The sequence below is a fragment of the Clupea harengus genome, chromosome 11, assembly GCF_900700415.2.
Source record: "Clupea harengus chromosome 11, Ch_v2.0.2, whole genome shotgun sequence".
Classification (NCBI taxonomy): Eukaryota; Metazoa; Chordata; class Actinopteri; order Clupeiformes; family Clupeidae; genus Clupea; species Clupea harengus.
Genome location: NC_045162.1, coordinates 12,072,880 through 12,092,536, shown reverse-complemented (window position 1 = coordinate 12,092,536; position 19,657 = coordinate 12,072,880). Strand labels below are relative to the sequence as shown.

Here is a 19,657-nt window from a genome sequence, read left to right as displayed (position 1 = left end):
TGTGAATATCACTGATTTTGAACATGAGCGTGTATGTTTGTGTGAGTGTGGTATGTCTTAGTACTGAACACTAATCCTGATCCGGCTTAGCCTTCAGTGCAGAATCTTGGTAAGCAACACAGCAGCCAAGCAATCAGAACAGTTGCCTTTACAGTCAGAACAGCTTAGCAACCAGTGCAACCACCCACCATAAACACACATACACACAAACACACAAACTGATCAAATACACAAACAATCCATGAGAAACACCCCTCATTTATTTGAAAATCTCAATTGACAACAACAAAAAATCAACCCACACATTCCAATCAATTATTGAGTTCAACTAATTCTACTGACTTAACATTCATATTCCATACTTCACATATCTAGAATTACTCGGTGGACAAATGTCAAATTGTTAATGGAAGTCATCAGACAAACAATACAAAAAAACTAAGAAAATGATTTCCTAGTATTACTACTAGGATTAGTAATTCCTAGTATTACTGATGTAGGGTTCCTAGGCTTGTCTCCGGTCTCTGACTGATGAAAGATCCCTTGTACAACATCTGATTGATTGGTTAAGGATTCCAGATGTCAGATTCCCGATTTCCTTACATGATAGACTCTCTTTCCTCTCTCTCCCACTGAAAACACACATTACAGTAAACGTAAATTAGTGTGTGTGTTTGTGTGCGTAACACCTGCGTTAACACAATGTGACTCTGCCTAACTCACCTCCTCCATGCTAATGAGGTGCGTGTGGGTGTCCAGGTGACAGATTGACAAATGCTTGTCCCATTCACTGAGATGAGGCTCAGGCTCTGCCTCCATGAAAAGTCGCTTCATTTCACTGATGCTGGCATGGTGACGCAACACCACCTCCTGAGTCACATCAAAGTCCTGCACACACACACACACACACACACACACCAATGTATTTCAGAACACTATCTGATGCACATCATCATTTCATATAAAGTAAGAATACTTCCACAATTCTGCTCTCTAAAAACAGCCTCTAACACAATATACACATGATAGAAAAAACACAGACTTCAGAAGTCATACTGAATGTCTCTAAATGCAGCCACAGCCGTGAGAGTGATTTAATCATTACGGTTATATTCCCCCATTGGTCTTCAGATAGTCTGAGATTGGTCCCACAGAGAGTTTACAGATAGTGTCTCTGCTCCTCCAGCAGGTCATTGGCTTCAAACCCATACCTCTAACATCAGAATACTGTGTCTGATGTAGATGGTCTCTCCTTCGATCGCCCTTGTCTTCCTCTGTTTAATAAGTAAAAATTAGCAGTGAGTAGTTAGCAGTGATGCATTTGAGTTAAATCATATCAGGTTGGCTAACCTGGTGTTAGTCTCTGTGTGTTTGCTTTGAGTGTTCATTTGCGGCAGAGTGTAGTTTTAGTAACTATGCATGGGTTTACGCACTATTCATTGGTGTTCATAAACCATTCGTAGTTATGATGCTGTGTCTGCCCTGCAGTAATGGTGTCAATGTCTTACCAGTGAGCCTCATGCATTGGTGATCAGGCTTTTTAGAGGAGGAGTGAATGGCTATTTGTATTATTGTTGGGTTATATGTTGTTGTTGTGTTATATGTTGTCCCTCGTCGCACCAACAGGAGCAGCGCTCCAAATTTTGTTGTATGCAAATACAATGACAATAAAGGCTTTTCTATCTATCTATCTATCTAAGTTACAGCCTACAACCACACAAGGTTATTATCAAAGCAATGGCAACCAAACACACCCAGAGAGTTTCTAATAGATTATGCCCTACATGATTGGATGAAATCTATCTTTCTCTCCACACTGTCTAACAGAAGTAAGAAACGGTCTGACATTATAACTCACGTTAATCAATAATTTAAGATAATAACAATAAGCTATAATTTCGTTATTGATTTATTTGCTTTGGTTAAAATACAAATGTCCTGTTTAAGGATACATTTGTTTTGTATAAGCATTATTATCAGACAATTTGAACAACAAGTTTTGAATTTGATGTTTTTAAAATACATTTTATGCGGCCAAAAGTGGTAATTACTGGCCAACTGAAACCCTGCTGAAGATGCATATTTGTTTAAAAGTGAATGTGTGGTACAGGCATGTGGCTTAAAGTGTGTGTGAGTGAGCAGATGATCTGATGGCCTCACCCTAATGATGGTCAGCTCCTCGTCTTCCTGTTAAGAAAATATTGAGGAACAGACAGTTGGTCAGACTTATAGTCTATGGACATTACAAGTTGCACATGAGTCTTTTTAATACACAATACTTTTGTATTGTGTGAGAAAACCAGTTCCTTTACTTTTTCTTCCACTGTGACTTGAGTCTCTCTCTTCTCCTCTTTCTCAATGTATTTGATGATGGGGGCAGGGTGTATGGTGGGTGTAGAGGTCAGGGGTTGGCCTACAGGAAGAGGCCTCTTTGCAGGTGTTGGAGGGATGATGAGAGCAACTGCAGAGAAAGAGAGAGAAAGAAATAAGGAGAGAGAAAGAGAGAGGACAGAGGCAGAGTGAGTTTGTAAGAGCAAGAGATAGTGAGAGTTGTGAAGGGGTGAATATTGGGGAAACTATATAATGTAGCCACAAAATATGTACAAAATATTTAGATTGTGTGTGTGTGTGTGTGCATGTGAGAGCCAGAGCAAGAGAAAAGGAGTGTGTATACCTCTAGGAGGAGCTTGAACCTCCACTGAAACTTTATCCAGAAGTATGAACCAGTCATCAACAACTTCGCGACCAGCTGGTGGTGCACTCTCTTGTAATAATCTCACTCTATTTGCTTCTGCGATTGTAACTCTCTTCCGCATGTCTTCCTCTTTCATCCTTTCTTTCTCCATAATTCTTCCTTTCTCAATCCCCTTCCTCTCCACAGCTCTCTGTTCTTCAGGCTTTGAGATCACCGCAGATCTTGTTTCTGCTGATTGAAAATATCAAATATCAACACAGTGTGTTTGGTGTTTATTGAGTGACACATGTGTGTGTGTGTGTGTGTGTGTGTGTGTGTGTGTGTGTGTGTTTGACTATGTGTTAGTACATGTTCTGGTTGTCTATTTTATGTTTTTGCTAAATGACTTGTGTAGGTGTCAATGTTTCTATGTGCATACCTTCTTGATACAACAAAATAGTTTTATCCCAATGTTTGAACCAGTCATCTTCAATTTCCCGAACACCCACAAATACGCTCTGTTGTGATATCCTCTGCATCTCCTGCTCTCTCAGTCTTTCTTTCTCCAGAATTATCTCCTTCCCTGGCCTTGCTTTCTCCGCCACTCTCTGGTCTTTTGTCTTAGAGACATCCACAGGTGTCCTGGTCTCTACTAATGGACAGACACAATGACACACATATTTACACAGGCACACAAATAGACATGACAGACACACAGTCAGGCAAATATACAGGAAGTGACTTTATGCAGTAGGTGCAGACTTTTGCAGAGATTGCCAAAAGACAGGCAATGTGAACTTGTGGGAATTGTTGATACACTATGGCAATAGAAAAGAGGGTGTACGTGTTGTGATAGTGTGTTGCTGTGGAGCTAATCATTGGTCTGCTGATTTGTGTGTGTGTTTGTGCATTTTGGATGTGTGTGTATGTGGATGGTTATTTTTGTGTTATTGCATGCATCTTTGTGTATGTGTGTATGTGTTTGCTTGTTTTTTTTGTACCTGAGGGGACAGAACGTTCTTGCAAAAGAACTGGGTCCAAAAGCATGAACCAATCATCATCAATGTCACAAACAACCGCTGGATGTTTCTTCTGGGGTTGGAGTTGCTCAATGTGCTTTTCAATAATGGACCTTTTTTCTTCTGTTCTGGTCACCTGTTCAGTGATTCTCTCTTCCCAGCTCACTCCTTTCATCACTTCCACTTTCACTTCGACTGCATTAATAGACAAAAAAATAAATGGGATCCCATGTATTACACAAATTAGCCCATCTATCTCTGAAAACAGGATGGGCAGGTCTGATGAGTGTGTGTATATTTGTGAGTCCAAATGAATGTATGAGTACCTGTTTCTTTGGGAGGGACTTCCAGTACAATGTACCAGTCATCCTCCACCTCAATGGGAGTAAACTTGGGTCTCTGCTCCTGAATGGTTGGCTGGGCTTCCATCTTTATTTGCTCCTGTCTTTCAGTCATCTTCTCCATTCTCCTCCTTTCTTCATCCCGCTCAGCCCTTACCTCCACTGTCACTCTAGAGACATCTGACACTTTCTCCCGTACGACTGTGGAGATACACGATGATTAGAAAGACCAATAGACAGACAATAGAAGTGACACAGTGGGCAAAAGCATGGAAGCAAATGAAAGCTGGCAGATAGATCCTTACATAGAAACGGTCAACTTCTATAATGGATACATAAAGATCAAGCAAAGAAGCTACAAGTGCCTCAAAGGGCAAAGTAATCCAGTTCAAAATAATCTTTGCTGTTAGTGGACAAAGCATGAACTGCATGGATGGGAGTGTTTGTGTGTGTGTGTGTGTGTGTTTGAATGTGTAAGCCTATGTGTCTACCTGAAGGTGGAGACTGCACTTCCACAGGAACTGATTCCAACAACAAGAACCAATCATCTTCAATGTCTCGTGGAACCACTGGAGGGCTCTGCATGACCACGGTGGGTTTCTGTGCATGTTGTTCTCTCTCCTCTATGATCATTACTTCCTCCTCTGCAATCCTCACTCTCTTAATGGTGGTCTCTGTGTCCACTCTCACCAGAGCCTCCGCTCTATACGGTGGGGAGACCCAAACTGGCAAAAGAAGAAAAGAAACTGTATCATTTCATTTGTATCACAAAGTTTAAAGTGTGATTTTTTTTAATTATATGAGTCTGCTTAAGTGCATATATCTGTGTATGTGTGTGTGATTGGGTGTGTGTGTGTGTGTGAATGTTGTGTGAGTGTGTGCATCAGTGTGTTTACCTGAAGGTGGAGACTGCACTTCCACAGGAACTGATTCCAACAACAAGAACCAATCGTCTTCAATGTCTCGTGGAACCACTGGAGGGCTCTGCATGACCACAGTGGGTTTCTGTGCATGTTGTTCTCTCTCCTCTATGATCATTACTTCCTCCTCTGCAATCCTCACTCTCTTAATGGTGGTCTCTGTGTCCACTCTCACCAGAGCCTCCGCTCTATATGGTGGGGAGACCCAAACTGAAAAAGGAAAAAAAACTTTAATATTCAATTTGTATGACAAAGTTTAAAGTGTGAGTTTATTTGTAATGTAAATTCCTGCACTTTTGTATTTCTTATGTAAAATAGTATTTATTGTTACACTAGGTCTCTATTGCTCGTAGCTTGATTGTCCTCTCCTTTGTATGTCGCTTTGGATAAAAGTGTCTGCTTAATGCCTAAATGTAAATGTAATTAATTATATGAGTCTTCTTAAGTGCATATATCTCTGTGTGTGTGTGTGTGTGTGTGTGTGTGTGTGTGTGTGTGTGTGTGTGTGTGAGTGAATGTTGTGTGTGTGTGAATGTTGTGTGAGTATGTGTGCATCTGTGTGTTTACCTGAAGGTGGAGACTGCACTTCCACAGGAACTGATTCCAACAACAAGAACCAATCGTCTTCAATGTCTCGTGGAACCACTGGAGGGCTCTGCATGACCACAGTGGGTTTCTGTGCATGTTGTTCTCTCTCCTCTATGATCATTACTTCCTCCTCTGCAATCCTCACTCTCTTAAGGGTGGTCTCTGTGTCCACTCTCACCAGAGTCTCTTGAGAAGCCTGTTCTCTCTCCCATGCAACTATGAGACCGACAGTTAAAAAGCCAAATGAGCAGAAAACACAATAATCAAAGACAAGAAAACACTATAATTGTTCCATATTGATGGCGGGACTTCCAATTTACATTTACATCATTACATTCAGTCATTTTTGCAGACGCTTTTATCCAAAGCAACGTACAAAGGAGAGAACAATAAAGCTACGAGCAGTAGAGACCTAGTGTAACAATAAATGTTATGTACTACTTTACATAGGAAATAAAAGAAATATTGCAGGAATATAACTACTGTAAGTGCGAGTTAGGTACTAGTTAGAGGAGATAGCATTAGAGGAAGGATAAGGAGAGGTAGAGGAAGAAGGATACATTTGTGAGTGTGTGTATGCTACCTGAAGGGGAAGGCTTGAAATCCACTGGGGTTGGTTCTAAAAGCATGAACCAGTCATCCTCAATGTCTCGAACTGCCACTGGACGATTCATCTGTAATGTGATGTATTCTCCGGGGTTTTCAGCATCAATGTTTCTCTCTTCCATAATAGTCACTTTCTCCACCTCCACTTCTCCTTTGGCGTCCTCGGTGTAGGACTCAACGACTCTCACTGACAAAATGAAAGAAAACCAAACTTAAAATTAACTGAAAGCTATGGAGCCCCCCAATGTATATATATATATATATATATATATATATATATATATATATATATAAAGACTGTCACAGACTGTCAATGCGTTATATCAGGATGTGTGTGTGTGTGTGTGTGTGTGTGTGTGTGTGTGTGTGTGTGTGTGTGTGTAAGTACCTTCAATGTGCCTTTCAATAATGGACCTTTTTTCTTCTGTTCTGGTCACCTGTTCAGTGATTCTCTCCTCCCAGCTCACTCCTTTCATCACTTCCACTTTCACTTCGACTGCATTAATAGACAAAAAAATAAATGGGATCCCATGTATTCCACAAACTAGCCCATCTATCTCTGAAAACAGGATGGGCAGGTCTGATGAGTGTGTGTGTATATTTGTGAGTCCAAATGAATGTATGAGTACCTGTTTCTTTGGGAGGGACTTCCAGTACAATGTACCAGTCATCCTCCACCTCAATGGGAGTAAACTTGGGTCTCTGCTCCTGAATGGTTGGCTGGGCTTCCATCTTTATTTGCTCCTGTCTTTCTGTCATCTCCTCTGTCATTTCCTCGTCTCCCTGTTCCTCAGCCTTTATTTCCACTGAGATGGTGTTGATGTCAGCAGGGCGTTGCAGATCTTCCCATACAACTACAAGATGAGTTACACAAACAAAAACAGACAGTAATCATCACATTGATGAACCAAAAGATGGAGAGAGAGAGAGAGAGAGAGAGAGAGAATGTCACACAGTGCATATATGTGAGAATATGCTTGTCTGTACATGTGTATACTGAATGTGTTTTGTCTTTATACCTGAGGGAGGAGTCTTGCTTTGCACAGGAACTTGGTCAAAAAACAGGAACCAATCATCTTCGATATACTGAAGCCCCGGGTTTGTCCTCTGTAATATGATTTGTTCAGCAGTTGTTTCGGAAATGCTTCCAGGCTCATCTGGAACCTTGGCTGTCTGCTCCATTATAACAGCTTGATCACTTTCCTCCCTTTCCAGTATTGCCTCTTCTTCAGGCTCATAGGTGGGTCCAGTCGTGTAGGGCTGAGAGTCTCCCACTGGCAAAATACATGAAGGCAAACAAAATGTTGAATTGTATTTTGCTTTGTATTGAAGCTGATGTTAATTAAATACTTTTAATTGAATTTAAATACTTTGATCTACTTGTAATATAAAGGGGTTAGATTAAATGTATCCCTGCAGTTTTATTTTCTATCTTATGCTATGCATTTTATGTATTCAATTTTATAATTTTAATAATTATTATTATCATATTTAATTTTAATTTTATTTTTTTGCACTATATCTGAGTTTTTATGTTTCTTTGATGTCTATTTTTTATGTGCATGTAATTTCTTTGTGCACGTTATGTATTTGCTGTAAAGCACTTTGAGCTGTATTCTTTGCATGAAAGGTGCTATATAAATAAAGTTTTTTTATTATTATTATTATTATTATTATTATAATTACAATCCACTTGGCTGTACCTTCTGATAAGTTTAGCTTTTACGAAAACTGATGCTCTGAGAACACAAACTTGTGTTTTGGGACGTCCTTAGTCATTAACTTACACACAAAGGTGACATGTTGGGAGGCATTCATCTGAGTCACTGGACTGCATGCTAAGATGGTGATTTTACCTTAAGTGTGAAATACTTCCCCCATCAATATCACTCCCTACCAAATACAAAGTAGATTTGACCTGCAATGTGTGGCTGCATACTTCATGTATCTGTACCTGTTCTCCTATCTTCCAGAGGGACTGGTTCCAAAAGCAGGAACCAATCGTCATCAATGTCCCGCCCTGAGTAAAGATTGTTCTGTAATGTGATTGGCTCAGTGATGACTCCTCTCTCTATGATGATCACACTCTCCTCCATCCCCTCTTCTATCACCACCTGTTCCTCTGATCCCTCCTTTACAATCAAAATGGCCTCTTCTGTTCTCTGATCTACGGGCATCTCTACGATCTCCTGTTCTTCCACTGCTTCGCTGGTGTGTCCTGCTGGCATGATCAAAAACAAAAGTTAAGTAAATTATCCTTTCAACATCAAAAGAGTTATTTATGCCATTTAGTAATACTGAAAGCAAGATATTTTATGTTAGATAACAGGATTCAAATATATCCTATAATGTCAGAAAATCTGAAAAACTGAACACTCTTTCCTAGCTCATTTGTGGTAGTATATTGAGGGCTAATTGAGTGTGATGTTACCTATCTAGCATGCCTACAATATATGTGCATGCACTGATTTCCACCAAATCATGTTCTATCAGTCCAATGACACCCACCTAATGGTGCAGGATAGATTATGTATGGCAGTTGGTCCAGTAAGATGAGCCAGTTGTCTTCTGGTGTTTCCTCATTCCTTTGCTGCTCCATCTTCTGTACTTTGTACTCCAAGAAGTCGACTTCTCGTAGCCTTTCTTTCAGAATCTCCAGTTCTACCTGCATCTCCTCTACTACCACCAGTTCCTGTAGGTCTTGAATAACTTCAATTTCCTTTTGCATCTCATCCCCAAAATCTTCTTTGAGAGAGAGCATTTCCTCCTCAACCTCTACCTCCACCGTTCGTTTTCTTACAATCTTCAGCTTTTGCCGTCGTATTTCCACAGTCTCTCCCTCCTGCTCCCCTTCTTCCATTGCTTTTTGCTGAGACTCCTCCACAACTTCCCATTCTTGCTCTGTTTCACTGGACATGACCAATCCCGCTAGTTTTTCTCCCATAATGCCAGCAACTAGTTCTTGCTGTTGCTCCAGTATACGCACCTGTTTTACTAAAAGGCAAATTGATAAATTATATAAACAATTAAAAAAGATACTGCTGTATATGTAAAACTACTCAAAATAAATTATTTGGCCTACCTGCACGTTTTGGATCAAACTTAGATGATTGCCGATCAAACAAGAAATACCAATCATCACTCTGCACATCCAAAATTCCTCTCCCCCTCAGTCTGTATTTTAGAATTTCACCCTCTCCTTCAGAGGATTCAGCTCTCTCTGATATTTTTCTCACAGTCTTCACTTCCTTCACTTGTCTTATTTCCAATAGTTCTCCTTCCTCATGTCTCTCTGTTTCCTCCTCCATAAACTCCTCAGCTGGCTCTTCCATGAGCTCCTCCTCCTGTGGCTCTCCCGTGATCTCCTCCTCAGCTGGCTCTCCTTCTGCATCACCAACAGAGGAGTCTTCAAGATCCTGTTCCAGGTCCTCTTGGGGTGTATTGGTATTAGCTGGTAAAAAGGAAAGGCATTTGAAAAAGTTTAACCTAATCAACTAATGCCATATGGTTGATATACGTATATAATAAATATTGTCCACATCACAATGAGTTAAAATTGTATCAGTAAACACATATGGGAATCTATATTTACTAGCACAGCTCTACATTTACTACACAGCTCTTCACACTGATCTATTGTTTTTAAATTACTTCCCTCACAGCAATTATGCAAAATCCAGTCTGCTTTTCAAACATATTAATACTCTCTCTCAAGGTTTATACTATCATAACTCTGTTACAATACAATACGATACAATACAGTACAATACAATACAATATTACTCCAGGAAGACCACTTCCACTGGTGATCTCCGTGCATAGGCGGAGATCCCGGGGGGGACGGGGGGGACGTGTCCCCCCCTACCATAAAGTTGTCCCCCCCAACATTCATTGGAAACAAAACAATATTTTTTTTTAAATATAGTAATATGAAATAAATGCACGACGACACAAGCGGTGCTAATTATAAACGTAAAACAATGTGATTTTTAAGTGTTGAAAAATCATGATCCCCCTATTTCCTCAAAGTGGTTTGATTCACATGCTGTTTCCAACGGGCGGGGCTACCGGCAGCTCCGTGTTTCAGTCAATTAGCCAAGTACACGGTGACGGTCAGACAGTGAGACTGTTTCCTCCTCTCTCCCACTGACGCAGTTAAGAACATGTAATGAAGAAGTTTTTTCTAAACTCCTTTTACGAAGTTCCAATCGACATGCACAAGTATACATACGTTTAATAATGGATTGACATGACAAAGTTTGCTCATAACACACGCATGCCGGTAATTAACACCGTTACGATGGCTAGCTAGACAGTTAGGACACTGTCCTGTCAGGGGCAGGTTAATGCTAGTTAATAAAGGTAGGTCTACATCTCAGTTCCTCTCCAGATTAGTTAAATTAGCTGAAGGTAAATTAATTGAATATTTCCCAGCGGTGCATGAACAATGCTGGTATTGGATATATCTGCAATCGTGATGACCGTGAGATGATGCTTCTCCCTCTTATATTGTGTAATCTGTAAATTCTCGCCTCAAATGTAAACTTGTTATCCACCATATCTAGTTTTAAATGTTATGCATCTAGTTTTAAATGTTATCCCTCCATTGCAGTATGAAGGCCCTTTTGATGGCTTCTAGACGAAATCAGGTTCTTTTGTCTCCAAAAGTTGCAGTGGTTCTCAAACTGGGGTCCGCGGCGCCTTGCCTGGGGGTCCGCGAAAAAGTCTGGCTTCCAACGGTTTTTTAATTTATTGCAATACAGTATACAAAACATATAGACTAATGTTGGACGGTGTACCTGTACTAGAAAGGTACCGCGGAAACCTTACGTAAAAAACGATACGGATTTGCATATTAGTATAGGTACTTCATTAAAATAGCACGCAATCAGAGCGCACTCACTGTTCCGCTCCCTGTCAGTGTCAGGCTACCTGCACGCATTGACTGCAAGGGCGGGGCTTCCCAGCTCTCACACACTGCGAGTGATCTCAGGGGAGACATGGCCTCATGTGCAGGAGCTCTTGCCGACCGTCCTCGGCTTGTATTAAAAAAAAAATATGTCAGAAATAAGATCTGGAAGTACTTCGGATACGAAGCAGAATGTGAAGGAAAGCCCATCGACACACAGAGACCCATCTGTAAAACATGCTTCAAAGTCACTCTGGCAAAGGGAGGCAACACGTCAAATATGGCTAAGCACCTCTCAGACAGACACCCGAACTTTTCAGAGAGTTCAAAGAACGACAGGTTAGCAAATGTGATTATAAACATGAACACCCCTAAGCTCACCCATATACAGCCTAACACTAGTAGTAGTAGTTTAGCCTAGTTTAGCGACAAGCGATTTTCACCATCACAGAATTTTGACGATGCGTAGTACAATGATCATAATGCAGTTTGGCTAACGTAACTAAACCGCATTTTTCACGCTAGTAATGTTAACTGCGATAATCTGCAAGTGATGTATTTAATCTTCCATCAGTACAGGTCGTGTTTATCGTTGCAGAAGGCCCTTTTTAAAATATAGGTTAGCCGAAGGCATATCGGATGGCCCTATTGCATGTATTCTCGTTAAAGACGTTGATAGCTTTCAATTTGGCTGCAAGAACGTAGCCCAGTTCATTGTCAAAATAAACTCTAGAAAGAAAACGCTATACGTGTATAATCAATGCTATGATGTCACCATGTAGTTTTCATTAAAATCTTGCTGGAGGCTAATACTAATATGAATGCCATTTGTTAAGTGTTCGTGACAACCCTAATACAGACAAGTGCTCATCACATCAACCATATACCAACAGCAGATATCTGGCTTCCAAAGGTTGCCATCGTTCAAGACTGGGTAAATAAACTGGACTGGACAAACTATGAACATTAAGTAGCTTCTCAGCACATTTTACAAAAATATAATTTAAAAATCTATCCTACATACTGTCAAGTAATGCCAAATGTAATAAAATGACTATCTAAAACTCTTGTGATATTAGTACTATATGATTTTAGAGTAAAAGAGTCCAAAAGCATATAACATTATAAATAGCTATAAGCCTATATGGTTTAATTTGGGATGCGATTATGAGGGGGTCCTCGGAAAATGTTCTGCCCTTTGAGGGGTCCCTGGCCCCATAAAGTTTGAGAACCCCTGGTCTAGAGCCTCTCTTGGGATATCGTTTTGACACTGATAGCTGCCATTTAAACTCTAGTCAGCTCTGATAACTTGTCCGAGTTAGGAACAGTAAATATTGGTGGCGGGGCTTATTGATAGGTCAAATTGAACTTTTTTAGAACTTATTTTGAGCATCAAGTTCTCTTGAACTTTGGACATTATTTGTCTGTGAGTAGATATTTTGTGTTAGTACATTTAATGCTGTTTAGAGGATTTAAAAATGACTAAAAAATTACTACATTTGTATTGTTTGTTATTGAGAATTCGGTATTTAGCAGCTAAATTATGCTAGCTCTCGTGAAAGCAATCTTTTCATGTCCCCCCCCCTGGAATTACTCTCCGAAATGTTACCATGTATTGTCCCCCCCTACAATAAAATGGAATCTCCGCCCCTGTCTCCGTGTCAAGAAATCTGAGATGACAGACTGAACTGTTATAAATCCTGAGTGTCTCACATAGGTCTGAATCCAGATGCATCAGGGTTTGATTGGTTTGGTCTAAGAATAAGAGCCAGTCCTCAGACTCCCGCTTCCATTCATTCACCAGCACTGGCCCCTCATCTACAGCTGAGGAGAACAGCAGACAGCACACAGCGGTCAGCCATCTTATATGTCTGCATGTCTGTGCTTGAGTTTAGCATCACACTAAATACTCTAGTAACAGATTCATGCATTAACTGAATGAGAGAGAATTACAATGGAGTGATTGAAGTTGATTTGCGGTGTTACACAGGGTTGTGAGTTCATCAAGATAAACAATGTACTGTGTACCTGTGATACAGAGGGGTTTCGCGGGAATAGAATCCAGCTCTAGGAACCAGTCATCAAGCTCAGGTTGGTTTGTGCGCGTGAGAGCATCCAGTGAAGCTACAATCATAAAGCATAACAAAAAAATAAATACTCTCTCAGCCAAACAGGAAGGCAGTAAAAAACTCAAACAAATGGACAGACAGAAAGAGAGAAAGATGGATGGACAGACATACTGGATTTTGCTCTAGGTTTTCTTTGAAAGGCTGGATTGGGTCGGGTGATTTCAGAGCTGGCCTGAAGTGATTCAGCTTCTGTGCGTCCATGGTAATGGAACTGAGTACGCAAAGTCAGTAATCGTCGCTGAGAAACTTCAACAGATGGGAGCCTTTAACAAAAGAAAAATCCCAGTGTCACTGCTTTGAATATAGTGTATCCACAATTCACAATTCACACACACACAAACACACACACACACACACACACACACACACACACACACACACACACACACACACACACACACACACACACACACACACATGCTGTGCAATGCATACCTGAAGAAGCTATGATGCTCTAAAGCCACTTTCCAGAGGGATTTGCATGCACGATTACTGGGCAAGGTAAAACATAAAGTCCATACAGATCCCTACAAAAGCAATAGATCAAGGAGAGCAAATATGTTACCATGAGAGGAGAAATTGCTAGAAAATTCAGAAATGTTTCATTTAGAGGACAAGGAATAATTTATGACTGAACATCGAGTCAAAATCGAAGGAAATAATAACACAGGGTATGAGAACTTTCAAAGGTCTTGAAGAAAGCTCTGAGAAAATCTCTAATTTCACTTCAATTTGTTCAGTAAGGACTACCTCTGATGGGTGTGTTCTGAAAAGGAACTTGGAGTGCTTGTATGACACCTTCAGAACTCTGGGCCACAGGAATTTGCTCTCAACAATGTCATCTCTGTACAACAGTATGCCCTCAGAGGACACACCTAAGACAACATCCTCACCATCTGAATTCTGAAACACACACACACACACAGCCATACAGATGCACATGTGCAGAAATACACACACAAAATTATGAAATACATTGTATACATTGATGCTACATTGTAATACTCATCCAAACTGCTTCAAGAACCACATTGAACCACACACACACACACACACACACACACACACACACACACACACACACACACACACACACCTTGGCAGGATGACGATCTATTCCATACATAGGGAGTTCACAGACTTTCTGCAGGAATAAGAGATCAGCTTGAGCAGATGACATAGAGCTATAAACAGAAAAATCGAGTATATTAATACTGTGAAGAGCTCAGACATATTTACACAGAAACATACAATTCTTAACCATATCTCAAGTTGTCATATTGATTCGTACAGTGGTTTATATGTTGAATTGAACATGTAGTGTGTGATCCTATACGACTGATGAGCAGGTGTAATTGCCATAGGCTATCTAAATAATAAATAATAAATAATAATAATAATAATAATAATAAATCTTGAATAAATGTGGTCAGACATGTACCCATAGGTGTGATGTAGCTCCTTCATTCTCTTCAGCAACACTTCATTCTGATTGGGTGCCAGGTACAGGCTGTTGGTGTATGTGTTCCCATGAAGGTCTGGGTCATACTGGCCAAACTCTGATTGGAGGACATATGAGCCCAGTGCAATCAGAGTCGCTGATTGGCATGGCAACCGACTGGTTAAAAGATCCCGCCGAAGCTGCAGACACATCAAGTATCTGAGGAAAGGAAACAATACATTTACCAAGTTAAGCGTGTGTGTGTGTGTGTGTGTGTGTGTGTGTGTGTGTGTGTGTGTATGTGTGCCTGCCTGCGTGCGTGCGTGTGTGTGTGTCTGTCTGAGTACTGTATGTGTGCCTGAATAACTTTTTAACTAACTGAATTACTATTTTGATTCTAACATATTTTGATGGTACTACAAACAAGACAGTGCTACTTCTCTTATATTAACTAAGAGTCCTTGAATTATGATACTAATATTACCTGGTTAGGTCTTCACATAGCTGAGCTGGATTTGGAGGGTAGAACTTCACACTGAAAACAAACTGGGGCTGTATCCCTACACACACATAGACACAAACACACAGACAGAGATGAGTTTGGAGAAAAGGAGAAATGCACACATACTGTACATGCAAAAACACATGTGTGCACACACACTTACATATCTGTGTTTGTGGAGATTTAGTGTAGGTACCACACTCACCTTTCAACTGCTTGTTGATTTGTTTGGAAACATCTAGCCATGTCTGTGTAGAAATAGAATATTGTGTAAAAATGGTATTCAACCTTTTGTCATCTTGTATGTAGGCTACTTTATCCATATCCATAAAACATACATTTCTTGCTCTCTCTCTCTCTCTGTCACACACACACACACACACACACACACACACACACACACACACACACACACACACACACACACACACACACACACACACACACACACACACACACACACACACACACACACAAACACACACACACACAGACACACACACACACTAACATACCTTTGCACCCAGAGAGTCAAAGATGGCCAGGCCAAAATAATCTCTCTCAAGTAAGTTGAGGTGCTCACATACTTGATCAAAAAGCTCCTTGCCAGTAGCATTACTCTAAAAAATAAATCAAGCAAAATCAGTTATGTGTGCTTAATGCAGTGGATAAATATGGATGTGTCTGGGTGTATTTGACTGTGTTTTACCGGAAGGTTCCACTCCCTCACACTGCGGTCCAGGAGGATCACTCTGCAAAGCATCTTAGAGAGGGAAGGTAGGTCATACACACCCAATCATAATAATCTGCACCTAAGGAAAAATACATACATAATAGATAGTGTAGTACATGGTTTTACATTTGTTTAATCAACTATGATTAAAACGTGATACATTAAGACATTTATGTCTGATCAAAGTTAACTGGAAAGCTCTTTTTAGCATAATACATGTAACAACATGTGCTCTAATAGGGGCATAGTCCACTTTTAAGGTATTATTTTCTCTGATTCTAACCAGAAAGTAAAATGCTAACCTACACTTAGACCTACACGTAGCTTTTTAAAGCACTAATAAATGTATATTTATGTTTATTTATGTTTTGCCATATCCCCTAAATTCTTTGCATAATTTGTGTTGCATTGCAAAAAAAAAAATGTCAATGTACAGTTCGAGATTAAGTATGTATGTTCCATGTATCCATGTATGTTCTTTTTGTCCTTTTGGTCTCATTTTCCAAACTAATAAGCAGTTGTTCATAGTTGTTCATAGAGCCTTCTGCCCCCCAACTTTGGGCCATGAGAGACAATGTGTGTGCGAGAGATAAAGACGTCACTCAGCTCAGCTGCTCTCCCCCTCTACATAATTACTGTAGAGTTGGGTCACACTGTGAAGGACCACAGAACTACATAGTGCCACATAGTGACTGTATTCCATCAAAATGAATTTGAAGATGATACCAAAAATAGTTTACTATAAAACATACCTCAACAAAGAGTGGCAAATTGTTGAATATTGTTGCTTAAATAGTCACTTTCCTGAGCATTTGTGTTCCTAATGGTGTTTTCATGGTGGAGTTATACTGTATTGAGGGGGGTGAATCTGAATCATGGAAGGCTTTTTTCCGTTGATCTTTTCTGAAACAAGCTTTGCTTTAAATGATGCTGATCATGGTGTGTTTTACATCTCACTAAATTGCTTTTGGTATCACATTGATATTTATATAATGGGGTAGGATGAGCCAGTGGGTAAGTTTCCCCACCACTTGTGGCCATTTCTGAGACGTGACCCTAAATTTTGTTTGTATTCTGTATTTACATCTTGCTGTGGAAGAAAGAACTGTGTGAATGAAGTGGTAAGCATATTGTTTTTTTACGAAAAACTTGTTTGCCTGTCAAAGTTTTTTGACATTTCAAGCATAATCAAGTAATGTATCTCAGTTTAAAAAGTTACTTCAGATATGTTGATGAACTGGCAGTGTATAAAAACATTTGAGTGAATTTGACTGAACTTTTCCCAAAATGGTGGCTGTGGGGCCAAATGAGCGGCGGCCACTGGGGTAAGTTCAACCAGTGGTTCATCTTACCCTCTAATGTTTACATGAAGTTAAGTCAAATATTTGGTTTTTAAATAAGTTTTGCATCCTAACAATAGAGAACTATTATTTTAGATGTAGCACAACAGCTGTCATGCCACGTAGTTACAGAAAAATATGATAGGGGCTCCATGGCCATGTGCTTGTAGCCCTAGTTTTGGGTTAACTCCATGTGGATGACGTAGATGCATCACTACTGTTTTGCCATGTTGAATAGCATTTTCCATACATACGTGACATGTTAGTGTTTATGTCTTTGGCAGCAAAGTTTGCAATTACATGGCTATTTAGACCCTTATGTGACATGTTGTTTTATGGGGTAAAACGTTTGCTATTAGGCCATACAGTTGAGAGTCAGTTGAGAGTCTACACTGAAAGTAAAAAACAAATAATCTGTCGATGTAAAAAAGAAATAGAGTTTATTTCAATGTAAGACCTCTATGTCTTTTATTGTCTATTTGAGAGAGGCACACTGCAAAGGTTTTAATTGATGTTTTAATTGATGGCACACATCCTGAGCTTGTGTTGCATGCATTAGTTTCCCTTGGTCATAGGGTACTGCTCATCTTAACCCACTCTCCCCTAATTTCTAATATAGCCTGCAATATTTCTACAATAGTAAGAACCTGAAAAAAACCCACAAAACATTGTCAAGTATTTTTAAGCTAATTGAAGTGTGAGACGTGATATTATGTCATTCTGAAACTAAAAATGAACCTAAGATAAGAATGGGTGTGGTTTGGCGGGCTTGTTTGCTGCCTGTTTCTCATAAAACTTCAACATTTAAAACAAAACAAACAAATAAATATAAAAATCAAGAACAACAAAAATCTCTCTCTTGAAAAAACAAAGACATGTTTGGACACAATTGACATATTTACACATCTGCAGAGACAAATAATACACAATGATACACATTGTCTCTCAGACTCAAATCTAGACACTGACCCTCCTAGCAACCACTGACCCTGGCAAAGCTTTTCCACTGGTTATAAATATAGTAGTATACTCACCTGTGTGAGAAAGGACATGGGACCACCGCTACCCTGCATCTTCTCCTTAATCCCATGGAGTATGAGAGTGTAGATGTGTGTGCCTGAAGTACAGTTGGATCTGAGGGGAGGGGACAGAACCCACAGTCACAGACGTAAGCACACTCACACACACACATGAACGGCACACACATGAAGGAAACATGCACACACAAACACAGACAGAACCATGAAAATGAACATGACACTGAAATGTCAGTACAACCTGAACCTTGTTAATGAAATGTGAAGGACCTCTAAAGTGTACATAAAGATATATTTTAAGCATAATCCCAGCCTTCACCCACTAATGGGAATCCCATGGGGCAGACCATTTTCTTATCATATATGTTGCAGCAGAAAAACACCCTCTCTGAGCAGAAAGATAAAACTCTGACATTACCCACCCACCAACCAGTGTGGTCCTAGTGTGTGCTTGCAACAAGGTACTGAAAACCTCCTGATCATGGGTCCCGCTTCACAGGAATACTTTTATAAGTACCTACCCTGAAAGTCTATTTGAAAGACAAATGTTATGTTATGTTATGTATGTAATTTACATTTGTATGTAAATTATGTTATGTTATAATTTAACTGCACAAAAAGTCAAGTCTATAAAGGATTGTCAATGTGAACACAATCTTTTTGAAACAATACATACGTAAACTACAACAAGGAAATAGAGTGTATCAGCAAAACATATAGTATAATCACTAACACGTGTAACACCTCAGATGTTTCATGTGTGGATGTTTAAACAACAGTGCTATTCCACCAGAGGGAGCAAGAGAGTCTTGACTGGTCGATTAAAAAATAAGCATGAACAAAAACAGACACTACCCATTTGAAAACACATGCCATCAACAGCATACTCTTTGGTTATGTGTTTGCAATGGAAGTGTGATATTAGAGAAGAAAAAAGAGGGATGAGTTGAAGGAGAGAAAAGAAGAACAATAACCTGCATTTTAGGTATGATGCTAATTTATGCATTTACAAAAATCTCCAATGGAATGATGACAAATAAACATCTATTCATGGTATTTATGGACATTTTATTCATTTCACCAATCAACACACTTTAGCTTAAGTTCTCTAAACATGTAAAATCAGGGTTAAAACTGAGTCACAAATATTGATGTTTCTGTCCCACAGTAGCAAGAACATCTTAATCGTGTTTTTGATTTAGTTGTGCAGAATCATGAAACGGTCATACACCAAGATGATTACCTGTCCAGCAATTGTTACTTTCCACTTCATGTGGTCATGTGAATGTTAATAGAATTTTAACACGGACATCCTGAGGTTCCATAGATAAAAGGGATTTATTTAATCTCGGTATGTTAGTATGTTAAGGCTGCACATATGAAAAATAGAATTTCCCATAGGGAATCAATAAAGTACA

At 39.7% G+C, this 19,657-nt stretch overlaps 1 protein-coding gene across 6 annotated transcripts; it reads right to left on the bottom strand.

The window, feature by feature from the left end:
* Positions 1 to 238: 238 nt before the first annotated feature.
* On the bottom strand, positions 239 to 18,340 carry epb41b (erythrocyte membrane protein band 4.1b). Of its 6 annotated transcripts, none has more exons than XM_031576456.2 (31): positions 18,237 to 18,340; positions 15,839 to 15,941; positions 15,645 to 15,749; positions 15,335 to 15,377; positions 15,112 to 15,187; positions 14,628 to 14,846; positions 14,283 to 14,370; positions 13,937 to 14,089; positions 13,622 to 13,713; positions 13,298 to 13,449; positions 13,086 to 13,181; positions 12,771 to 12,881; positions 9,231 to 9,599; positions 8,657 to 9,142; positions 8,103 to 8,369; positions 7,168 to 7,422; positions 6,778 to 7,002; positions 6,537 to 6,644; positions 6,126 to 6,335; positions 5,522 to 5,758; positions 4,931 to 5,164; positions 4,526 to 4,759; positions 4,020 to 4,235; positions 3,676 to 3,888; positions 3,114 to 3,326; positions 2,675 to 2,926; positions 2,313 to 2,461; positions 2,161 to 2,187; positions 1,212 to 1,274; positions 724 to 888; positions 239 to 632 (listed from the first exon to the last, which is right to left on the bottom strand). In XM_031576456.2, exons 2-31 carry the CDS (start codon positions 15,890 to 15,892, stop codon positions 600 to 602), a joined length of 5,145 nt encoding a protein of 1,714 aa, XP_031432316.1. In that variant the 5' UTR covers positions 15,893 to 15,941; positions 18,237 to 18,340; the 3' UTR covers positions 239 to 599. The 6 variants fall into 6 exon arrangements, with proteins under 6 accessions (XP_031432316.1, XP_031432318.1, XP_031432320.1 ...); XM_031576458.2 differs by having other exon boundaries at positions 2,675 to 2,923; XM_031576460.2 differs by having other exon boundaries at positions 4,931 to 5,091; positions 5,683 to 5,758.
* Positions 18,341 to 19,657: the final 1,317 nt, after the last annotated feature.